Source organism: Lithobates pipiens, unplaced genomic scaffold (assembly GCF_037356315.1).
Source record: "Lithobates pipiens isolate NorthernLeopardFrog02 unplaced genomic scaffold, aLitPip1_a1.2 Scaffold_22, whole genome shotgun sequence".
NCBI lineage: Eukaryota > Metazoa > Chordata > Amphibia > Anura > Ranidae > Lithobates > Lithobates pipiens.
Window position 1 is genome coordinate 23,683,530 of NW_027507784.1, and position 19,046 is coordinate 23,702,575.

Consider the following 19,046-nt stretch of genomic DNA (forward strand, 5'->3'; position numbering starts at 1 on the left):
CTCAATCGGAGTGTGGGATCGGTTCTGTCACAGTATACGATTGAAATGCATTGGAGCTCTTCTGTGAGTAATAGCATTTAGTGTTAAGAAACTCTTTCTTGATATTTGCAATATTGACATCTCATGTTTGGATACCATGCATACCAGAGCTCATGCAGTTTTTAATGCATGTGTTTTTTTTCCATATATTTGTATGTAATAAATAACTTTTTTATATATATTCTTTTCAGTCCAATTTTTTTCTAGCTGTCTATAGGCCCTTGGGAGCAATTCTTCAAATTAGACATAGGGTAGAGATCCCCAATTTAAATCTGGGTGCCCCCTTGAAGACTTCAGCTTTCTTTATTCATGCAGGAAAAGTTTACAATTTTGAACAGTACTCTCCAAACTACTTATCTAGAAAAGATAACAATAATAGACAATGAAAAGTTTCCAAATCTTTGCTTCTCAAATGGTGCACTCCAAAAGACTCTATAAAATAAAAGTTATGAACATATTTTCAGGTAGAGCAATATTTAACAGAAAGAAATACAAAATACTAAAAAAAAATCGGAAAAAAAATCGGTGGTATAGTTCTCCAACCTTTGATTATCAAATGGTGAACCCCAAAACCAAAAAAAGTTATCAACAAAAAATAAACATTTTGTCACAACACAGCAGATCAAGTAGTTGCTAGCTCAAATTCAGGTTCCAACACCTACAAGCATCATCCCTGATAGTTTTATAATGATGTCTGGAAACGTCTCTTCAGGAAGAGAAAAAAATAAATTACGAACGATCGGATTTTCCGACAACTTTGTGTATGCAACACCAGTTTCGGACAAAATCCAATCGTAAAAAATCTGACGGATTTTGTGGTCGAAATGTCCGACCATGTGAACTGGGGCTAACATAAAGATTTTGGAAAAAAAGTTTTGGTACAGCTAAGTTGGCAAGCATTGAACTACAGATCAATAGGTCCCTGGTTCAAATGTGCATGCCCCATGGAAAACATCATACTCATATGTGTCTGCAAGGATAAAGTTGCACCTGTTGATTTTCGAATGATGGTCTCCAAACGTCTTTTAACTAGTTAAGGACCGGAAGGATTTGCCCCCTTAATGACCAGGGCATTTTTTGCGATACGGCACTGTGCCGCTTTAACTGATAATTGCGCGGCCGTGCGACATTATACCCTAACAAAATTTATATCCTCTTTTTCCCACAAATAGAGCTTTCTTTTGGTGGTATTTGAGCGCCTCTTTGTTTTTTGTTTCTTTTGCACTATAAACAAAAAAAGACTTTGAAAAAAAAACCAATATTTTTTAATTTTTGCTATAATAAATATCCCCCCAAAACATGTCTTCATCAGTTTAGGCCAATCTGTATTCTTCTAAATATTTGTGATAAAAAAAATCCCAATAAGCGTATATTGATTGGTTTGCACAAAAGTTATAGCGTCTACAAAATAGGGGATAGATTTATTACAAGGATCAGAGCTACTGATTACTGTATAAATGTCACTGGCAGGGAAGGGGTTAACACTAGGGGGCGATCAAGGGGTTAACTGTGAGTTCCCTCAGTGTGTTCTAACTGTAAGGAGGATTGGCTCACTAGAACATGACAGAGATCACTGCTCCCTATCACCGGCACCCCACAATTCCAAAAACCCCACCAGCACCAGGATTTACATGATTGTGTCATCTCTAAACCAGCATATCAGGAAGTAGATGGTGACCCTGGATGATGCCTAAACAAAGATAATGCAATCCCTCTGGAGAGAAAAAGCAGGTGAAGGAATTGTCATGGCTCCTTGGCATGGAAAATTAGTGAAATCACATTGCTAATCATTCCATATACTCACCATCAGAAGATATATCACCCCAGCCTGTCACCCAGCACTCAGTGCCACAGGGGAAGGTGGCTGAGGAAGATGGTAGACAGATTGGCTTGATGTACTGAGTATAGTTGACAGTCATGTCTAGGCGCACCAAGGCGATGTCTCCGATGTCTCCAGTGCTTACAAAATTGTCATTAACAATGATATTCCGTACATTGGCAACAACTGTATGAGGGCTGTCCACATCCAGCCTGTATAGGCCCAAATACACTTCGTATTCCCATATCTCGTCAGGACTGTAAAAAGAAAACGGTACAGAAAATTCTACGATGAGATGCTATCTGCTTGTGTAGACAGTGCAGTATTCCATTTTCCAGTGTTGTATTCCAAATTTATACACCCCTCTTTTACCTACCATCACATCCTTATACTCACATGTTTAACCCCCTTTCATTGCCTAGAGCCATTTGCATTGGGTACCCTCAGGCTTGGAAACCATAGTTGAGGACCACCAGTCCTTTGTGAGCCCCTCAGCCAAATGTTATAGAAATTAGTCAGCAGTCACTTTAAGTACATTTTTCCCAATGTTTTACTCAAGAATTGAAGTAGAAAGAAGGGAGGGCAATGGTAGTGCATCCTAAAAATCCTAAAAACAAAACCTGGGGTGCCTGGCAGACAGCTGGGGCTTAGTTTTTGTGTGGAGTGTCTAGGTAAGTGATGCATGCAGGGGCCACTTCAACCATTTGGGCAAAAGGAGCAGCTGCCTCCATCCTAAAGGCTGGCAAGACTAAAGGCCATTTCGAGCCTCCATTAGTAAAACTCCATTCGTTTGCAGGAACCTTGGAAGGTTAGGAAAAGCATTTTTAAATAGGAAGTAAACTCTGCCACTCTGATGCTTCTTTTCATTTAGTCCATTATAATAAGTAATTATCAGACTATAGCCACTGTAATCCAGCCCAAATCACATATTACTTACTGTTTAAAGAAACTTTAAAAAAACTTGTTTCCAGGGGTTAGGCAGCGCCATCTTACGTATTGTTTTCTGAGTCCACAGTGGAGTGTATTTCCGCCCTTACATTGAGCACTTCCTGTCCTGTTAACCAAGCCTCCTTCTCAATACAACATTTCTATGGCAACCCTGCTTCGCTGCTCATAGCTGACTTGTTTTATTTCATAGTATTTACTTGTGCCGATTATCTAGTGTTTGCCTATGTCAGTCTTATCAGCTTCAGCTGATAATACTGCAGTAATGGCCAGGTTTACACTGCATGTCAGGTCACATGGTGTGTTGGAGGAAGCTCTGAATGATTCTGCAGCCTCCTGGGAGTTCAGCGTTGTGCCGTAGGAAGTCCTGATAACAGATAGACAAGCACATAGAGAGTGTGCCGTAAATCAGGGGAGATCTGGGCATGCTCAGTGACGTCATTCTAAAGAACAAAAAGGATTACAACAATACTAAGCAAGTAAGGAGATATCTACAAGCAGTGTTCATTAGGGTTTTTTATGCTGATTTACATGAGCCAAAGTCGTGGGGGAGAGTTTACAACCACTTTAAGCATATATAATATACTTCTCTGGTTACCAAAACTCGGATCCTAGCTCTCTGGGAACTCTTGCATTCAGGCAGTCTGACGCATCCTTTCAGAGCAAGAATTGTTTAAACATCTTTACTCTGAAGGAGGAACATAAAAGCTGGTAATACAAGAAATGTATAAAAAGCTTTTCCTGCCATGTTGCCCACCCAATGACACTGTAGAAAGAAATGGAAGTAGAGGGATATAGAAAAAGGAAAAATGGCAACCACCCCAACCTATAACTGGCCTTTGCAGCAAGGAGCACATGGAGGGGCAACGCATGACAAAAAACAACAAACAAAAATTCCCAGCTGACTAACCAGCCAGCCTGCAACAAACTGAATTTACCCTGTCTAACAATTCACATTAAGACCAAGGTGTTTAGTTTGCACACATTCGCAAAAACACATGCACAAGCCACAGTGACCTTGTCACTGCACCCCAGTGTACTGCAGTCCTATCTCTAATGCCTTGTACACACGGTCGGACATTTCGACAACAAAATCCTTCGGATTTTTTTCAGAAGAATTTTGGCCCAAATTTGTCTTGCATACACACGGTCGCACAAATCTGTCTAAAAATCCAATCGTTCAGAACGAGGTGATGTACAAAGCATACGGCGGGACTATAAAGAGGCCAGTAGCCAATAGCTTTCGTCTCGTAATTTATTCTCAGCATGCGTGGCACTTTGTCCGTCGGAATTGTCTACACACGATCGAAATTTAAACGATCGGATTTTGTTGTCGGAAAATTTTAGATCCAGCTCTCAAATTTTGTGTGTTGGAAATTCCAACGGGAAAAGTCCGAAGGAGCACACACAGGATCAGAAAATACGACCGTGTGTACAGGGCATTAATCATTTTGAGAGTCTGCCGAGTTGAAGGGATACAACCTATGTTTCAAACATCCTTGGATTTGCAGTTACCTCTTCTCTATCACGTAGCAAGTACAAGAGCAAGAAAGAGCGCACACCAGCCCTAGTGCATTAACGTTTATTAGACTTAATAAAAGAATAAAAAAGCCAAGTTTTTCACTCACAAACCGCCGATTTGGTTGTTGCATTGACAATTGAAGCCTCCACGGCTACCTCCTTCCCCGATTTCAAGCTCCCTGCAGCGGCTAACAGCAGAGGTGACCAGACACTCACTTCGCCTGCTTGCTGCAGGTACGCTATCCCTCTCTCCGCGCCTCACACTCACGGACCTGCCGGCTGTGGATGACGTCACTCGCGGCGGGGGGCGGATCTCTCGGCGTATGTGCTGGCTCTAACGCTGGCTCTAACAAACTGTTTCCGTGACAACATGTTTCGGAGGCGTGGCCTCCTTCTTCAGGTGACCTGAAAAATGCACTAGGGCTGGTGTGCGCTCTTTCTTGCTCTTGTACTTTTTAGGATTGTCTGCCACCCAGTGGACTCCAGTAAGAGCAGCAACGCCCGGAGTGGATGTAATATATATTGTTTAGAAGTATTCTGGAGGAACTGGATAGGTTGGGACAGCACCGTGCTTGATATATTTACATCTTTGTATCTATCACGTAGCATCCTTTTTAGGTTGGGTAATAGAAATATATATGAAACAAAGGGCCACACATGAAATGTTTAACTTGAGCCCACCAATGCCTTCATGATGCTTAAAGCTGGAGTCCGCCGTTTTTTTTTTTTTAAAAAGCCAGCAGCTACAAATACTGCAGCTGCTGACTTTTAAAATAATGACACTTACCCGCCCAGCGTGCCCGCGATGTCGGCACCCGAAGCCGATCTCTCGATCGTCTCTCGGGTGCTGCCGCCGCCATCTTGGGTATGGGAATCAGGAAGTGGAGCCTTTGCGGCTTCATTTCCCGGTTCCCTACTGAGCATGCGCGAGTCGCGCTGCGCAATAAGGTTGGCCCTCGCTGTCTCTGGGATCCATGTGTTTCCCAGCAGACAGCGGGGGACCTGCGGAAAGGGGCGTAGATTCTGCGGAAAGGGGCGTACCTTCTGCAGATATCTATCCCGGAAGTGGGTGCAGATAACTGTACTGTACAGGTATCTGCACCCCCCTCCTCCCTGAAAGGTGCCAATTGTGGCACCGGAGGAGGGGGAGGGTTCCAATGAGCGGAAGCTCCACTTTAGGGTGGACTTCCGCTTTAATGCATGATACATGTACCAACATCAGCCATGTATCAGTCATGCTCCCCAAAAAGGCCACTTATACAAAATATAAAATCATACAGGTATACCTATCTGCATTAAAACCCTACACACCACATCTCTTCATTTTCTTAATTATATATGGTGGAGATATGTAGTGTTAAATACAAATATTCAGGGGACGTCTCAGCTCCCAGAGTGGAACATTGCATATTACACCCTATTATTGAGTCCTCTTCAGTGAACCTCACATGGCCAAATCTTCATCTGGACATAATCTGTTGATTTGAAGCTAATTCCTATAGGAGATCGATCATTTGAGGACATTGATTCTCACCCTTTTGTTACTGACCCTGACACTTGGATGGACCGGTGGAAACACAATCATATAACAATGGAGTTGGGGTATACCCTGACACGAGACCATACTAATGTTAAAATTTGAAGGGATTTGTGAAGTTGCAAGTTCAGATGTGCAATGTACAGTATATATTTTTTTCTTTTGTATTGACTTATGTCCTTCAGATAGGCATCGAGCAGGTAATGTCTATATCAATGTACGTTGATGCATTAAAATGTATACATGACATCTTTGTCGCACAAAAAAGTTTGGATGCCTAGAATGGCATATAGTTAGTGCCACCACCTGTGCCAAAATCAGGAATATCCATAGGAAATTAAGGAAGTGTAGAGAGTGGGGCCTAGGTATACAGTACCTGTATGTTTTTATATTTTGTATAATCAATTTTCTTTTTTGAGAGAACATGGCTGATGTTAGTACATGCTTCATGCTTTAGGTTAATGTTATATACATTAACCTCTGCACACGCATAAACCTTTAAGGCACCCCACTCTTAGTCCTTAGGGTTCAATATTGAGTTGGCCCACCCTTTGCAACTATAACAGCTTCAACTCTTTTGGGAAGGCTTTCCACAAGGTTTAGGCGTGTGTCTATGGGAATGTTTAACCATTCTTCCAGAAGCGCATTTGTGAGGTCAGGCACTGATGAAGAAGGCCTGGCTCACAATCTGCGCTCAAATTCATCCCAAAGGTTTTCTATCGGGTTGAGGTCAGGACCAGTCAATTTCCTCCACCCTAAACTTGCTCATCCATGTCTTTGTGGACCTTGCTTTGTACGCTGGTCCAAATCATTTGGTGGAGGGAGGATTATAGTGTGCGGGTTGTTTTTCAGGGGTTGGGCTTGGCCCCTTAGTTTCAGTGAAGGGAACTTTTAGGACGCCAGCATATCAAGACATTTTGGACAATTTCATGCTCCCAACTTTGTGGGAACAGTTTGGGGATGACCCCTTCCTGTTCCAACATGACTGCCCACCAGTGCACAAAGCAAGGTCCATAAAGACATGGGTGAGCAAGTTTGGGATGGAGGAAATTGAGTGGCCTGCACAGAGTCCTGACCTCAACCCGATAGAACACCTTTGGGATGAATTAGAACAGAGACTGCGAGCCAGGCCTTCTCGTACAAAATCAATGCCTGACCACACAAATGCTCTTCTGGAAGAATGGTCAAACATTCCCATAGACACACTCCTAAACCTTACGGACAGTCTTCCCAGAAGAGATTAAGACATTACAGACTAAAACTGGGATGCCATTAAAGTTCAAGTGCGTGTAAATGTGCAGGCGTGACAATACTTTTGGCAATATACAGTGCCTTGCGAAAGTATTCGGCCCCCTTGAACTTTTCAACCTTTTGCCACATTTCAGGCTTCAAACATAAAGATATAAAATTTTTATTTTTTGTGAAGAATCACCAACAAGTGGGACACAATTGTAAAGTGGAACGAAATCTATTGGATAATTTAAACTTTTTTAGCAAATAAAAAACTGAAAAGTGGTGCGTGCAAAATTATTCGGCCCCTTTACTTTCAGTGCAGCAAACTCACCCCAGAAGTTCAGCGAGGATCTCTGAATGATCCAATGTTGTCCTAAATGACTGATGGTGATAAATAAAATCCACCTGTGTGTAATCAAGTCTCTGTATAAATGCACCTGCTCTGTGATAGTCTCAGGGTTCTGTTGAAAGCGCAGAGAGCATCATGAAGACTAAGGAACACACCAGGCAGGTCCGTAATACTGTTGTGGAGAAGTTTAAAGCCGGATTTGGATACAAAAAGATTTCCCAATCTTTAAACATCCCAAGGAGCACTGTGCAAGCGATCATTTTGAAATGGAAGGAGTATCAGACCACTGCAAATCTACCAAGACCTGGCCGTCCCTCTAAACTTTCAACTCAGACACCCTCAACACACCATCCCCACTGTCAAACATGATGGTGGCAGCATCATGGTTTGGGCCTGCTTTTCTTCAGCAGGGACAGGGAAGATGGTTAAAATTGAGGGGAAGATGGATGCAGCCAAATACAGGACCATTCTGGATGAAAACCTGTTGGAGTCTGCAAAAGACCTGAAACTGGGACAGAGATTTATCTTCCAACAAGACAATGATCCCAAACATACAGCAAAATCTACAAGAATTTTAGTCTCTCGATGTGCAAAACTGATAGAGACATACCCCAAGCTACTTGCAGCTGTAATCGCAGCAAAAGGTGGCTCTACAAAGTATTAACGCAAGGGGGCCGAATAATTTTGTACGCCCCACTTTTCATTTTTTTATTAGTTAAAAAAGTTTCAAAAATCCAATAGATTTTGTTCCACTTCACATTTGTGTCCCACTTGTTGGTGATTCTTCACAAAAAATTTAAATTTTATATCTTTATGTTTGAAGCCTGAAATGTGGCAAAAGGTTGAAAAGTTCAAGGGGGCCGAATCCTTTCACAAGGCACTGTAGTGTACATCAGCACACATACTGACATCTCTAGGTTTCTGCTTTTCAGTTTCCGAGGTACATTGTGTATAGACTGTGCAGTTTTATGGGGTCCCTCTCGGACTTAAGTGCCCATTTATACGAGATGTGGTCAGGCAGGTGTTGACACTCCCTCCTGTTGTCATGTAGACCTGGGCAGGTAAAAATCTCTAACAGTGCTCCTGGTTGGTAATATCCAAGAGATGTTATGTAGCAAACACCTCCTGGAAGCCCAGTACTAAGACAACCAAAATGTTGTCCAATGTTCACTGTAGGACTCCAGTTACATAATATCGACCGTCCACTTTATCTGTAACTTTATATGTAACTTTGATGACCACTAGTGTCTACCCTCACTGATACATGTTTACTACTCCTAAATTGACTAGAGGCTTGTAAAAGATAAGTTAGTGAAGCTGTATATGATGAAAACAGTTCATCACAAAACAGAATTATTGGTCCTTGATGAATATAAAAATAAACAAAAATGTTATACTCACTCTTCAAAGCAATGTGTTGCAGTCAGCACCCACTCAGGTGTGATAAGGGAACCACCACAGATATGTGATCCTTCATAGTGCAGGCTGACTTGCCAGGGCCATTCCCCATCCAATGCATCTTTACCACCAACTATCCGACTGGAAACCACAGAGGTACCACACACTGAATAATCTTCAATAGAGAACACACTGGCGACTGTACAGAAACAAAAATAAAGGAGCTGTGAAATAGAATGTATGTAAGTCATCGTAGAGGCTGCACATCTACAAAATGTCCTCATTTCCACTATAGTGTATGTCTAAACCACATATAATATTTTTCCAGCTGCTGGAACCCTTTATCCCCTTGATAAATACAAAAATGCAGAAAAAATGCCAGTGCTTTATAAATTATTTAAACCCTTTATTAATAATAGATTTTTTTTGTTAATAGCAAAGATTTTAAATTTACCTGCTCTATGCAATGGTTTACCTACTCTAAATGTTGGTCGAGGTATATAGATGACATTTTCATTACCAGGACATATCCCAGGGAAAGGGATTCAAGATTTTGTTGGGGTTTTTGTATTTTGTTTTTCTCTATTTTCATTAATAAATGCATTGTTTTCAATCCTGAAATTTTGTGCGCTGATATTACCTTTCTAGATGTCAAGGCAAAGTCAGAGAAAGTCACCAGTATACTTCATTAGACATCAAAAAGACTGATAGGAACACCTTGCTAGCATAACAGAGCACGCACCCTGAGAACCTAAAGAATAGTCTACTGATTACTAGTCTACTGATATTCCCCTCAGGGTCATATGTGTTTGCTATGTTTGCTACATTATAGGGGTTATCCAACAATGATCTGTCATGTACCTGACTGTGGAGCCTGAGATGATGAAAGTGGCCTCTTGCACAATTTCCATCCAAGTACCCCTGGTAGTGGAGATAGGGACTGCTAATACAGTGAAAGTGTGCATGTTCCTGGAAGCTGTTGAGACACAAAAGGCCTTCAAGTGGTAGTTTGGAGTCTGAACACAAGGCTTGTTCAGCAGCAGCCAGGCAAGCAAGTGCAGAATCAGGATCAGGTTCGAGGACGAGAACAGGCAGAAGTGGGTAACGTGTCAAATCAGGAAAAGGAGACGTAGTCATAAATCCAAGCTGAGGTCGGTAACATATGCAAGGAGCGGATACAACAGGCAGGGTTGATTCAAGAGAGGTGTCAGACATAGTTGGGTCAGGAGGAACAAGGTTAGCCGACTTGGATTAGAATCAGGAACCAGAGCTGAAGACAATCCAGCTCTGAGGCCAGGCAGACTCTCAGTTTAAATAGGCTGCTGGACACCAGAATCTGTGGATGCGTACGCACACCTATGTGTACGTACACGTGCCCGCATGTATGCACCAGTGCGCATTTGTGTGCACATTTTAGACCTTTATCGTCTTGGGCTTCTATGCTGATGGCTCTGCACATGAGCAGAAGAATGAGCACCTGCTGCACTAGGTCCTCGACATGATCCTAGATCATAACCTCCACTAAGCCATGTAAAGGACTCCAAAGCCTAAAACCACAACAGGACCACACAGAAAGGGCTTATTTCACAAAAGGGTAACCTTTCTTCCAGGAAATGTTATAAAAGCCTTCAATAAAAACAGTCACATCCTTGAAGAAGACACTGGGCAACCATCAGTAAGTAGACAACCACCTCAAGTGGTATATTCTAAAAACAAATCATTGGGAGTTTTTTGGTACAGACTGATCATGGAAAGATATATATTACCCCTAAATCCTGGTTTTCAGAGAGAAGGGATTCTACAAATGTCACAGTTGTAATGTGTGCAATGCTATGATCACTGAGGAAGCCCTTTACATCCCCACACTGGTTAAAAAAAAGTTTATAAGTAGTGATGGACGAACTTCCGATGGGATGTTTCGCGAACGCGGACCACGAACGCGGCCGATAGTTCGCGAACTGGAACGTTCGCGGCAGGCCCCATTGACTTCAATGGGAGGCGAACTTCGCAAACCTACAGGTCAAATTTGCAGCCACAAAATAATTAATAGCTGTGCAAACATAGTCCCACCACATGGCCAATGACATAACACATGTATGAGGTGAATCTGGGATCGACAACTACAAGCATTCTTTTTTTATATGGGAAATTGTTGTGACAATTTAGGACTGTGGAGCACATGAAGGCAATGGAGGAGAGGGAAGGTCAGGGACCAGGGTAGGCAAAGAAGAGGGTGCAGGAGATGATCACCAGCAGCGTGACATACAGCAATGACACCTGCACTGTGATAGAGTGATCTGACAACAGCACCGTGATAGAGAGCACTGACATCAGCAGCGTGACATAAAGCACTCACACCAGCACCGTGATATACAGCACTGACAGCAGCACCGTGATAGAGAGCACTGACATCAGCAGCGTGACATAAAGCACTCACACAAGCACCGTGATATACAGCACTGACAGCGGCACCGTGATAGAGAGGACTGACATCAGCAGCGTGACATAAAGCAATCACACCAGCACCGTGATATACAGCACTGACAGCAGCACCGTTATGGAGAGCACTGACATCAGCAGCGTGACATAAAGAACTCACACCAGCACCGTGATATACAGCACTGACAGCAGCACCGTGACAGAGAGCACTGACATCAGCACCGTGATATACAGCACTGACACCTGCACCTTAAGCAGCCCCAGGAGGAAGTCAGCATAGCACAGGGATGGTGGGAGCCCCTCATAATGAGAATAGCACAGGGATGGTGGGAGCACCTCAAAATATGCACAGCAGAGGTACAGCCCCAGGAAGAAGTCAGCACAGCACAGGGATGGTGGGAGCCCCTCATAATATGCACAGCAGAGGTACAGCCCCAGGAGGATGTCAGCACAGCACAGGGATGGTGGGAGCCCCTCATAATAAGCAGCCCCAGTAGAAATATGACACCACTCAACCTCTTCAAAGAGGAGGGTACGGGCATATAGTACGGTGTGCTTTTTTTGGACAAGGAAGTGAGCCAAATGAAGAAAGAAGGTCTCTGTGCTCAATTAAAAAAAATGTTTATAGACATATACATGGTCTACTGGTCACATGTGTTGAATTCCTCCGAGATCCATGCCTCATTCATTTTTAGAAATGTGAGGTAGTTAACACTGTCGTGAGCTAGGCGAGTACGCTTATCGGTCACGATCCCCCCTGCTGCGCTGAACGTCCTTTCGGACAGGACACTGGATGAGGGGCAAGCCAACAGTTCCATTGCAAATTGGGCAAGCTCTGGCCAGAGGTCAAGCCTGCCCACCCAGTAGTCCAGGGGTTCATCACTCCTCAGAGCGTCCACATCGGCCGTTAACCCGATCTAGTCGGACACCTGATGGTCTAGGCGTTCTGTGATGCTGGATCCGGATGACACCTGTCGATGGGTCGGCTGAAAGAATGACCTCATATCCGAAGTCACCAACACATCTTCAAACCGCAACTCCTTCTCTGGGAGTGGGAATTTCTCCTCTGCCAGCGCACGCAAAAGCAGAATGCAGCATTTCTCGAAGTAAGGCCTGAAAGTGCTGCATTCTGACAGCCCTCTGTGACGGCGGTAACGTTTTCGCCATTTTGTGTTTGTACCGGGGGTCTAAGTACCTTGCCACCCAGTACTGGTCCTTGACCCTTATGCTTTTTATACGGGGGTCCCTATTAAAACACTGGAGCATGAATGCCCCCATTTGCACTAAAGTGGAAGTGGTGTGGTGGCCTGGCTCCTGCTCATCATCCAGGATAATGTCGTCCTCTTCATTCTCCTCTCCCCATCCACGCACAACAGGGATCCCAGAAAGGTTTAAAGCATGTTCTTCTTGCTCCTCCTCATCCGCCCCGGCACCATCCTCCTCTGACTCCTCTTCAGACTCCTGTTGTTGACTTGTCTCAGATAGAGTAGCCCCCCCTGGGAATTCATCCAGCATTGCGACTTCCTCATCTTCCCGCTCCTGCTCCTCCACAGCTTGATCAATGACATGACGCAATGCACGCTCCATAAAGAAGGCATAAGGTACCATGTCACTGATGGCGCCCTGGCTGCGACTGACCAGTTTGGTGATCTCCTCAAATGGGCGCAGAAGTCTGCATGCATCGCGCATGAGCAGCCACTGGCGCGGTGAAAAAAACCCCAGCTCCCCAGAACCGGTTCTGCCGCAGAGTTCATACAGGTAGACGTTAACTGCACGTTTCTGCTGGAGCAGCCTATCAAGCATATAGAAGGTTGAGTTCCATCACGTCGGGCAATCGCAAATAAGACGTCTGACCGGCAGATTGTGTCGCCGCTGAATGTCAGCAAGGCGAGCCATGGCCGTGTAAGATCTTCTGAAAGGGGCCGAGATTTTCCTTGCCTGCCGCAAGATGTCCTGGACCCCAGGGTATTTGACAAGGAATCGCTGCACGACCAAGTTTAAGACGTGTGCCATGCATGGCACGTGCGTGATTTTGCCCTGTTTCAATGCGCTAAGCAGATTGGCACCGTTGTCACACACCACTTTACCAACTGTCAAATTGAGCGGTGTTAGCCATTGATCTGCCTGTGAACGCAAAGCTGAAAGGAGTGCCGGGCCAGTGTGGCTCTTGGCTTCCAGGCACAACAGACGCAGCACGGCATGGCAACGTCTCACCTGGCATGTCGAATAGGTTCTGGGGAGCTTGGGCAGCGCAGCGTGAAGAGAAGCTAGCAGTGGAAAAGGAGGAGTCATCTGAGGAGGAGAGGGAGGAGGATGGAGGAGGAGGAGAAGAAGAGTCAGCCCTGCATGCAATCCGTGGTGGTAAAACAAAATCTACACGGGTGCCACGGGTTAAATGTTTGACGGCTGTCAGAAGGTTCACCCAGTGGGCAGTAAAAGTGATATACCTTCCCTGCCCGTGTTTGCTAGACCACGTGTCTGTGGTCAGATGTATCTTGGCACCGACACTGTGTGCCAGAGATACATTCACTTGCCGCTGAACATGGCCATATAGCTCTGGGATGCCCTTCTCTGAGAAATACTTCCTTCCTGGGACCTTCCTTTGTGGTGTTCCAATGGCCACAAATTTGCGAAAGGCCTCCGAGTCCACCAGTTTATATGGCAGTAGTTGGCGGGCTATCAGTTCTGATAAGCCAGCCGTCAACCGTTGGGCAAGAGGGTTATCCGGCGTCATCATTTTTTTACGCTCGAACATTAGGCCCATGGAAGCCTGCCTTTTTGCAGAAAAACGTGAGCTTGGCGTGATGGAAGGTGGAGTGGAGGACAATTGTGAGGAGAGAGGAGAAGGAGAAGTAGAAGACGAGGCTGGACGGTGAGAGCCTGCAGTGTGGCTTTGTGTGTTCTGTTGCTCCCACTCGGCTCGGTGATGGCTGCTCCTGTGCCTTCTTAAGGCGGTCGTCCCTAGGTGAGTGTTGGGCTTACCGCGACTAATGCGTTGACTGCAAAGATTGCAGATGGCAACGCTATTGTCAGCAGCGGACACGTTAAAAAAAGCCCACACTGTGGAGCCATGTGCCGGTGTCCTGGGAGCGCCAGATGTGACCGTACATGGTCGATGACTCGCTCCTGATACATTTGCAGTCTGCTTTGTCCCTCCTGTGCAATGTAAGTTATTCCTGCTTCTCTTCCCTATCTGCTGGTCCATATCTCCCTCTGAACTCCCCTCCTCTTCCTCTCTTGTGGGCACCCACGTGACATCACTAGACACGTCATCATCAACGTCACCTTCCCCACCGCTATAAGTAGAGATCTTGGAGTAGGCAGCAACACCGGGGACCAACCTCCTCCTTGGGCTGATCTGGGTACTGTCGTCAGACTGCTGAGTAGCGATTGTTGCTGTCTCCTCTTCCTGATCCAATACCAAGAGTGGCTGCGCATCAGAAATGTCTTGATATGGATCGGAAAATAATTCCTGTGACTCAAGCGGAAGGTATGTGGTGGTGGTGGTGGTGGTGGTGGTGTTGTTGGTGGTAGTGTCTTTGGGGGTGCACATAGCAGAGAGTGAAGAAGAGGGTGCAGATCGAGAGGATGAGGAGGGTGCAGAAGAGTAAGGCTGAGCGAGCCACTCAACCAAGTCTGGTGCGTCCTTTAAAGTAATTGAACGCACCTTCTGCAACTTCCCACTTTGGCTCAAGCCTGTTTCTCCTGCCCTACCCCTACCACCCCTGCGGAAGGGCCTGCCTCTTCCTCTGCCTGTCATTTTTTAAATGACCCTGTGACAAAACTCTCAGTCCCTATACCGATGAAGGACTGCTGCAGTATAGGGCAGGGGTCAGCAGTAGTGCACCTCAACCCTATGTATTGTGGACCTATACCAGTCCTTATAGAATGGCAGACTGTACCTCACTCAACCCTATGTACTGTAGCACCCTAGACAGACCAAGTTACCAGTCCTTATAAGGAGCTTTGTGGAACAAGTGGGTTGTGAATGATTAGCAGACTGCAGCAGAAGGGCAGCAGTCAAGTATAATATTCTTTCTATATTTGGAAGAAAGAATATTATACGTGTACAAGCCTATTACCATACCACTGATACCAGTCATGAAAAGAACCTTTGTGGAACTAATAGTAACAGCTACTGATTAAACTGACACTCACTGCCTCACACACTGCTTCCTGCCTGTCCCTATATAAACTGACAAAACAGAGGCTACTGGAACAATAATTGAAATAGCACTTTTGTGGACCTGATAGTAACAGCTAATGATGATGACTAACTGACTCTCCCTGCAGCACACAGCGTCCTGTCCCTTTCTCTAAACTGACAAAAGACACTCAGGCTGCTGCAACAATCACTAGCACAGCACTGCCTATCCTGAACTACACCTAACACCTATACCAGTCCTGAAAAGAACTTTTGTGTACCAAATAGCTAGCGATTTGGGTCACTGTAATCTCTCCCTGCTCCACACAGCAACCTCTCCCTATACAGAAGAAAGAATGTAAAATGGCCGCCGGATCGGGTGTATTTATAAGTTAGGGGGAATGTCCAAGTGTCCATGTGCTGTAATGTCTCAATTGGCTGTCCTGTACCCCATGATGGATGTGTCATCATAGGTCAAAGTTCTTTTACACAGTAAACACGGAAGTCTGCGAACGGCGCCAATAGCCCGCCGACAGCCGAAATTCGCTGCGAAACGACCACCGGGCGAACCGTTCGGCCATCACTATTTATAAGGTTTAAAAAAAAGACCCGACCCCATCCAGTTCATTCAATTCATACTTCGAATGTCCGCATTATCATTATTCTCTACTCTCTTTATATAAAATACATCTAAATGTTTTTTGAAGTTGTTGACACTGTCAGCTAGTACAACTTCTTGGGAGAGGGAGTTCCACATTTTTACTGCTCTAACAGTAAAGAATCCTTTCACCAATCTAAGCTTGAACCTCCTTTCTTCTAACCTCAAATCCTGGTCACATGTCCTCTTCAGGGACCTTAGAGTAGACAGTTTATGGAGTCACGTTTGATCTACAGGTATTTGTACATTCTAATCACATCCCTCATAAGCGTCTCTGCTTCAGAGTGAATAGTTGTAGTCTATGTCATCAATCCTCATAGCTGAGCTCCTCCATCCCCCATAGCTGAACTCCTATATCTCCATTATTCATTTTGTTGCCCTTCAGTAAACTCCTTCTAATTCAACAACATCTTTCCTGAGGATTGGTGACCAAAACTGAACAGCATGTTCCACATGAGGGTGAACCAGGGTTCTCTAAATTATTGATTTATCGCTTGTTCTTTATTATACTATATTACATAGTTACATAGTTACATAGTAGGTGAGGTTGAAAAAAGACACAAGTCCAACCTATGTGTGTGATTATATGTCAGTATTACATTATATATCCCTGTACATTGCGGTCATTCAGGTGCTTATCTGTTTTTTTGGGGTTTTTTTTTAACTATCGATTCTCCCCACTGAAACCACCACCTGTGGAAGTGAATTCCACTTCCTTGACGCTCTTACAGTAAAGAACCCTCTACGTAGTTTAAGGTTAAACCTCTTTTCTTCTAAACTTAATGAGTGGCCACATGTCTTATTAAACTCCCTTCCACTGGGGTCACCAGTATGGTATTTATAAATTGAAATCATATCTCCTCTCAAGCGTCTCTTATCCAGAGAGAATAAGTTCAGAGCTCATATCCTTTCCTCATATCTAATATCCTCCAGACCCTTTATTAGCTTTGTTGCCCTTCTTTGTACTTGCTCCATTTCCAGTACATCCTTCCCGAGGACTGCTGCCCAGAACTGGACGGCATACTCCAGGTGCGGCTGGACCAGAGTCTTGTAGAGCAGGAGAATTATCGTTTTATGTCTGGAGTTGATCCCCTTTTTAATGCCAATATTCTGTTTGCTTTATTAACAGCGGCTTGGCATTGCATGCCATTGCTAAGCCTATCATCTACTAGGACCCCCAGATCTTTTTCCATCCTAGATTCCCCCAGAGGTTCTCCCCTCAGTGTATAGATTGCATTCATATGTTTGCCACCCAAATGCATTATTTTCCACTTTTTCACATTAAACCTCATTTGTCATGTAGTTGCCCACCCCATTAATTTGTCCAGATCTTCTTGCAAGGTTTCCACATTTTGCAGAGAAGTTATTGCCCTGCTTAGCTTAGTATCATCCACAAATACAGAGATTGACCTGTTTACCCCATCCTCCGTCGTTTATGAACAAATTAAATAGGATCGGTCCCAGCACAGAACATCAGAGGACCCCACTTTCCACCCCAACCATTCCAAGTACTCCCCATTTATCACTACCCTCTGGACTCACCCTTGTAGCCAGTTTTTAATCCATGTCCTCACCCTATCATCCATTCCAATGGACCTTACTTTGTACAGTAAACATTTATGGGGAACTGTGTCAAATGCTTTTGCAAAAGGTCTACGGGCCTTCCTTTATCTAGATGGCAACTCACCTCCTCATAGAAGGTTAATAGATTGGTTTGGCAAGAATGATTCTTCATGAATCCATGCTGATTACTGCTAATGTAATGTATATAGTCCCTTAGCATGCCCTCCAAGAGCTTGCATACTAATGATGTTAGGCTAACCGGTCTGTAATTCCCAGGGAGGTATTTTGGCCCTTTTAAATATTGGAGCGTCATACGCTTCTTCCAATCAGCTGGTACCATTCCAGTCAGTAGACTGTCAGTAAAAATTGGGAACAGTGGTCTGGCAATTACTTGACTGAGTTCCCTAAAGACCCTCGGGTGCAAGCCATCTGGTCCCAGTGACTTATTAATATTAAGCTTTCCAAGTGTAATTCTAATTCTGTCCTCTGTTAACCATGGAGGTGCTTCTTGTGATGTAGATAACATGTAGGGGGCGCTATTTAACCACTTCCCACCCGGCCAATGCACATATACGGCCGGGTGGGAGCCGTCTACTTCTGATAGGACGTTCAGGAATGTCCATCAGAAGGAGCGGGATCGCGCGTGCCCACGCAGCGGCGCAATCCCGATGCTCCCATGTCACCCAGACACGGCGCATCTCAGATGGGCAGGAGGGCTCTGTGATTGGCCCTCCTGATCACATGACGGCCAATCAGGGCAGTCATGTGATGTAAACAAACAGCCGGTTGCTAGGCAATTGGCTCTCCTCTCCTCACACAGAAGTCATCGCTGAGGAGAGGAGAGCAAATTGCTGCAGCCGGCTGATGATCAGTGAGTATGAGCTGTTTTTTACAGCTTTTTACTCACTGATCACCAGTCTAGTGTAAACACACAACACACAGTGTAAACACACCACACAGTATAAACACAATGTCCCCACACATGTCCCCAAAACATACATGTCCCCAAATAATAAATACACATGTCCCTAATAATAAACACATGTCCCCCACATATGTCCCACTAAAATCACATGTCCCAATGATTATCTGCACACATATGTACGTGATCACCTGCACACATATGTACATGATCATTTGCGTACATATGTCCGTGATCACACAAACCAATTATTATACACTTAACGGAATTTTTTTTTACCAAAAACATGTAGCAGAATACATTTTGGCTTAAATTTATGACAACATTTGATTTTATTGAATTTCTTTTAAAATAGAAAAAAGAAAATATTGTTTTTTTTCCAAATTTCCGCTTTTTTTGCACTTATATTGCAAAAAACAAAAAAAATGGAGTCGTGAATAAATACCACCAAAATAAAGCTCTATTTGTGCGAACAAAAT

At 44.3% G+C, this 19,046-nt stretch overlaps 1 protein-coding gene across 1 annotated transcript in view; it reads right to left on the reverse strand.

The window, feature by feature from the left end:
- The window catches only part of LOC143925629 (uncharacterized), a 197,101-nt gene extending 187,123 nt beyond the window's left edge, over nucleotides 1–9,978 (reverse strand). Inside the window, exons 1-3 of the mRNA XM_077450096.1 lie at nucleotides 9,792–9,978; nucleotides 8,845–9,040; nucleotides 1,844–2,115 (exon numbers count right to left, since the gene is read on the reverse strand). Of these exons, the coding sequence (XP_077306222.1) occupies nucleotides 1,844–2,115; nucleotides 8,845–9,040; nucleotides 9,792–9,978 (655 nt within the window). The remainder of the gene's footprint in view (nucleotides 1–1,843; nucleotides 2,116–8,844; nucleotides 9,041–9,791) is intronic.
- Between the last annotated feature and the right edge of the window lie 9,068 nt (nucleotides 9,979–19,046).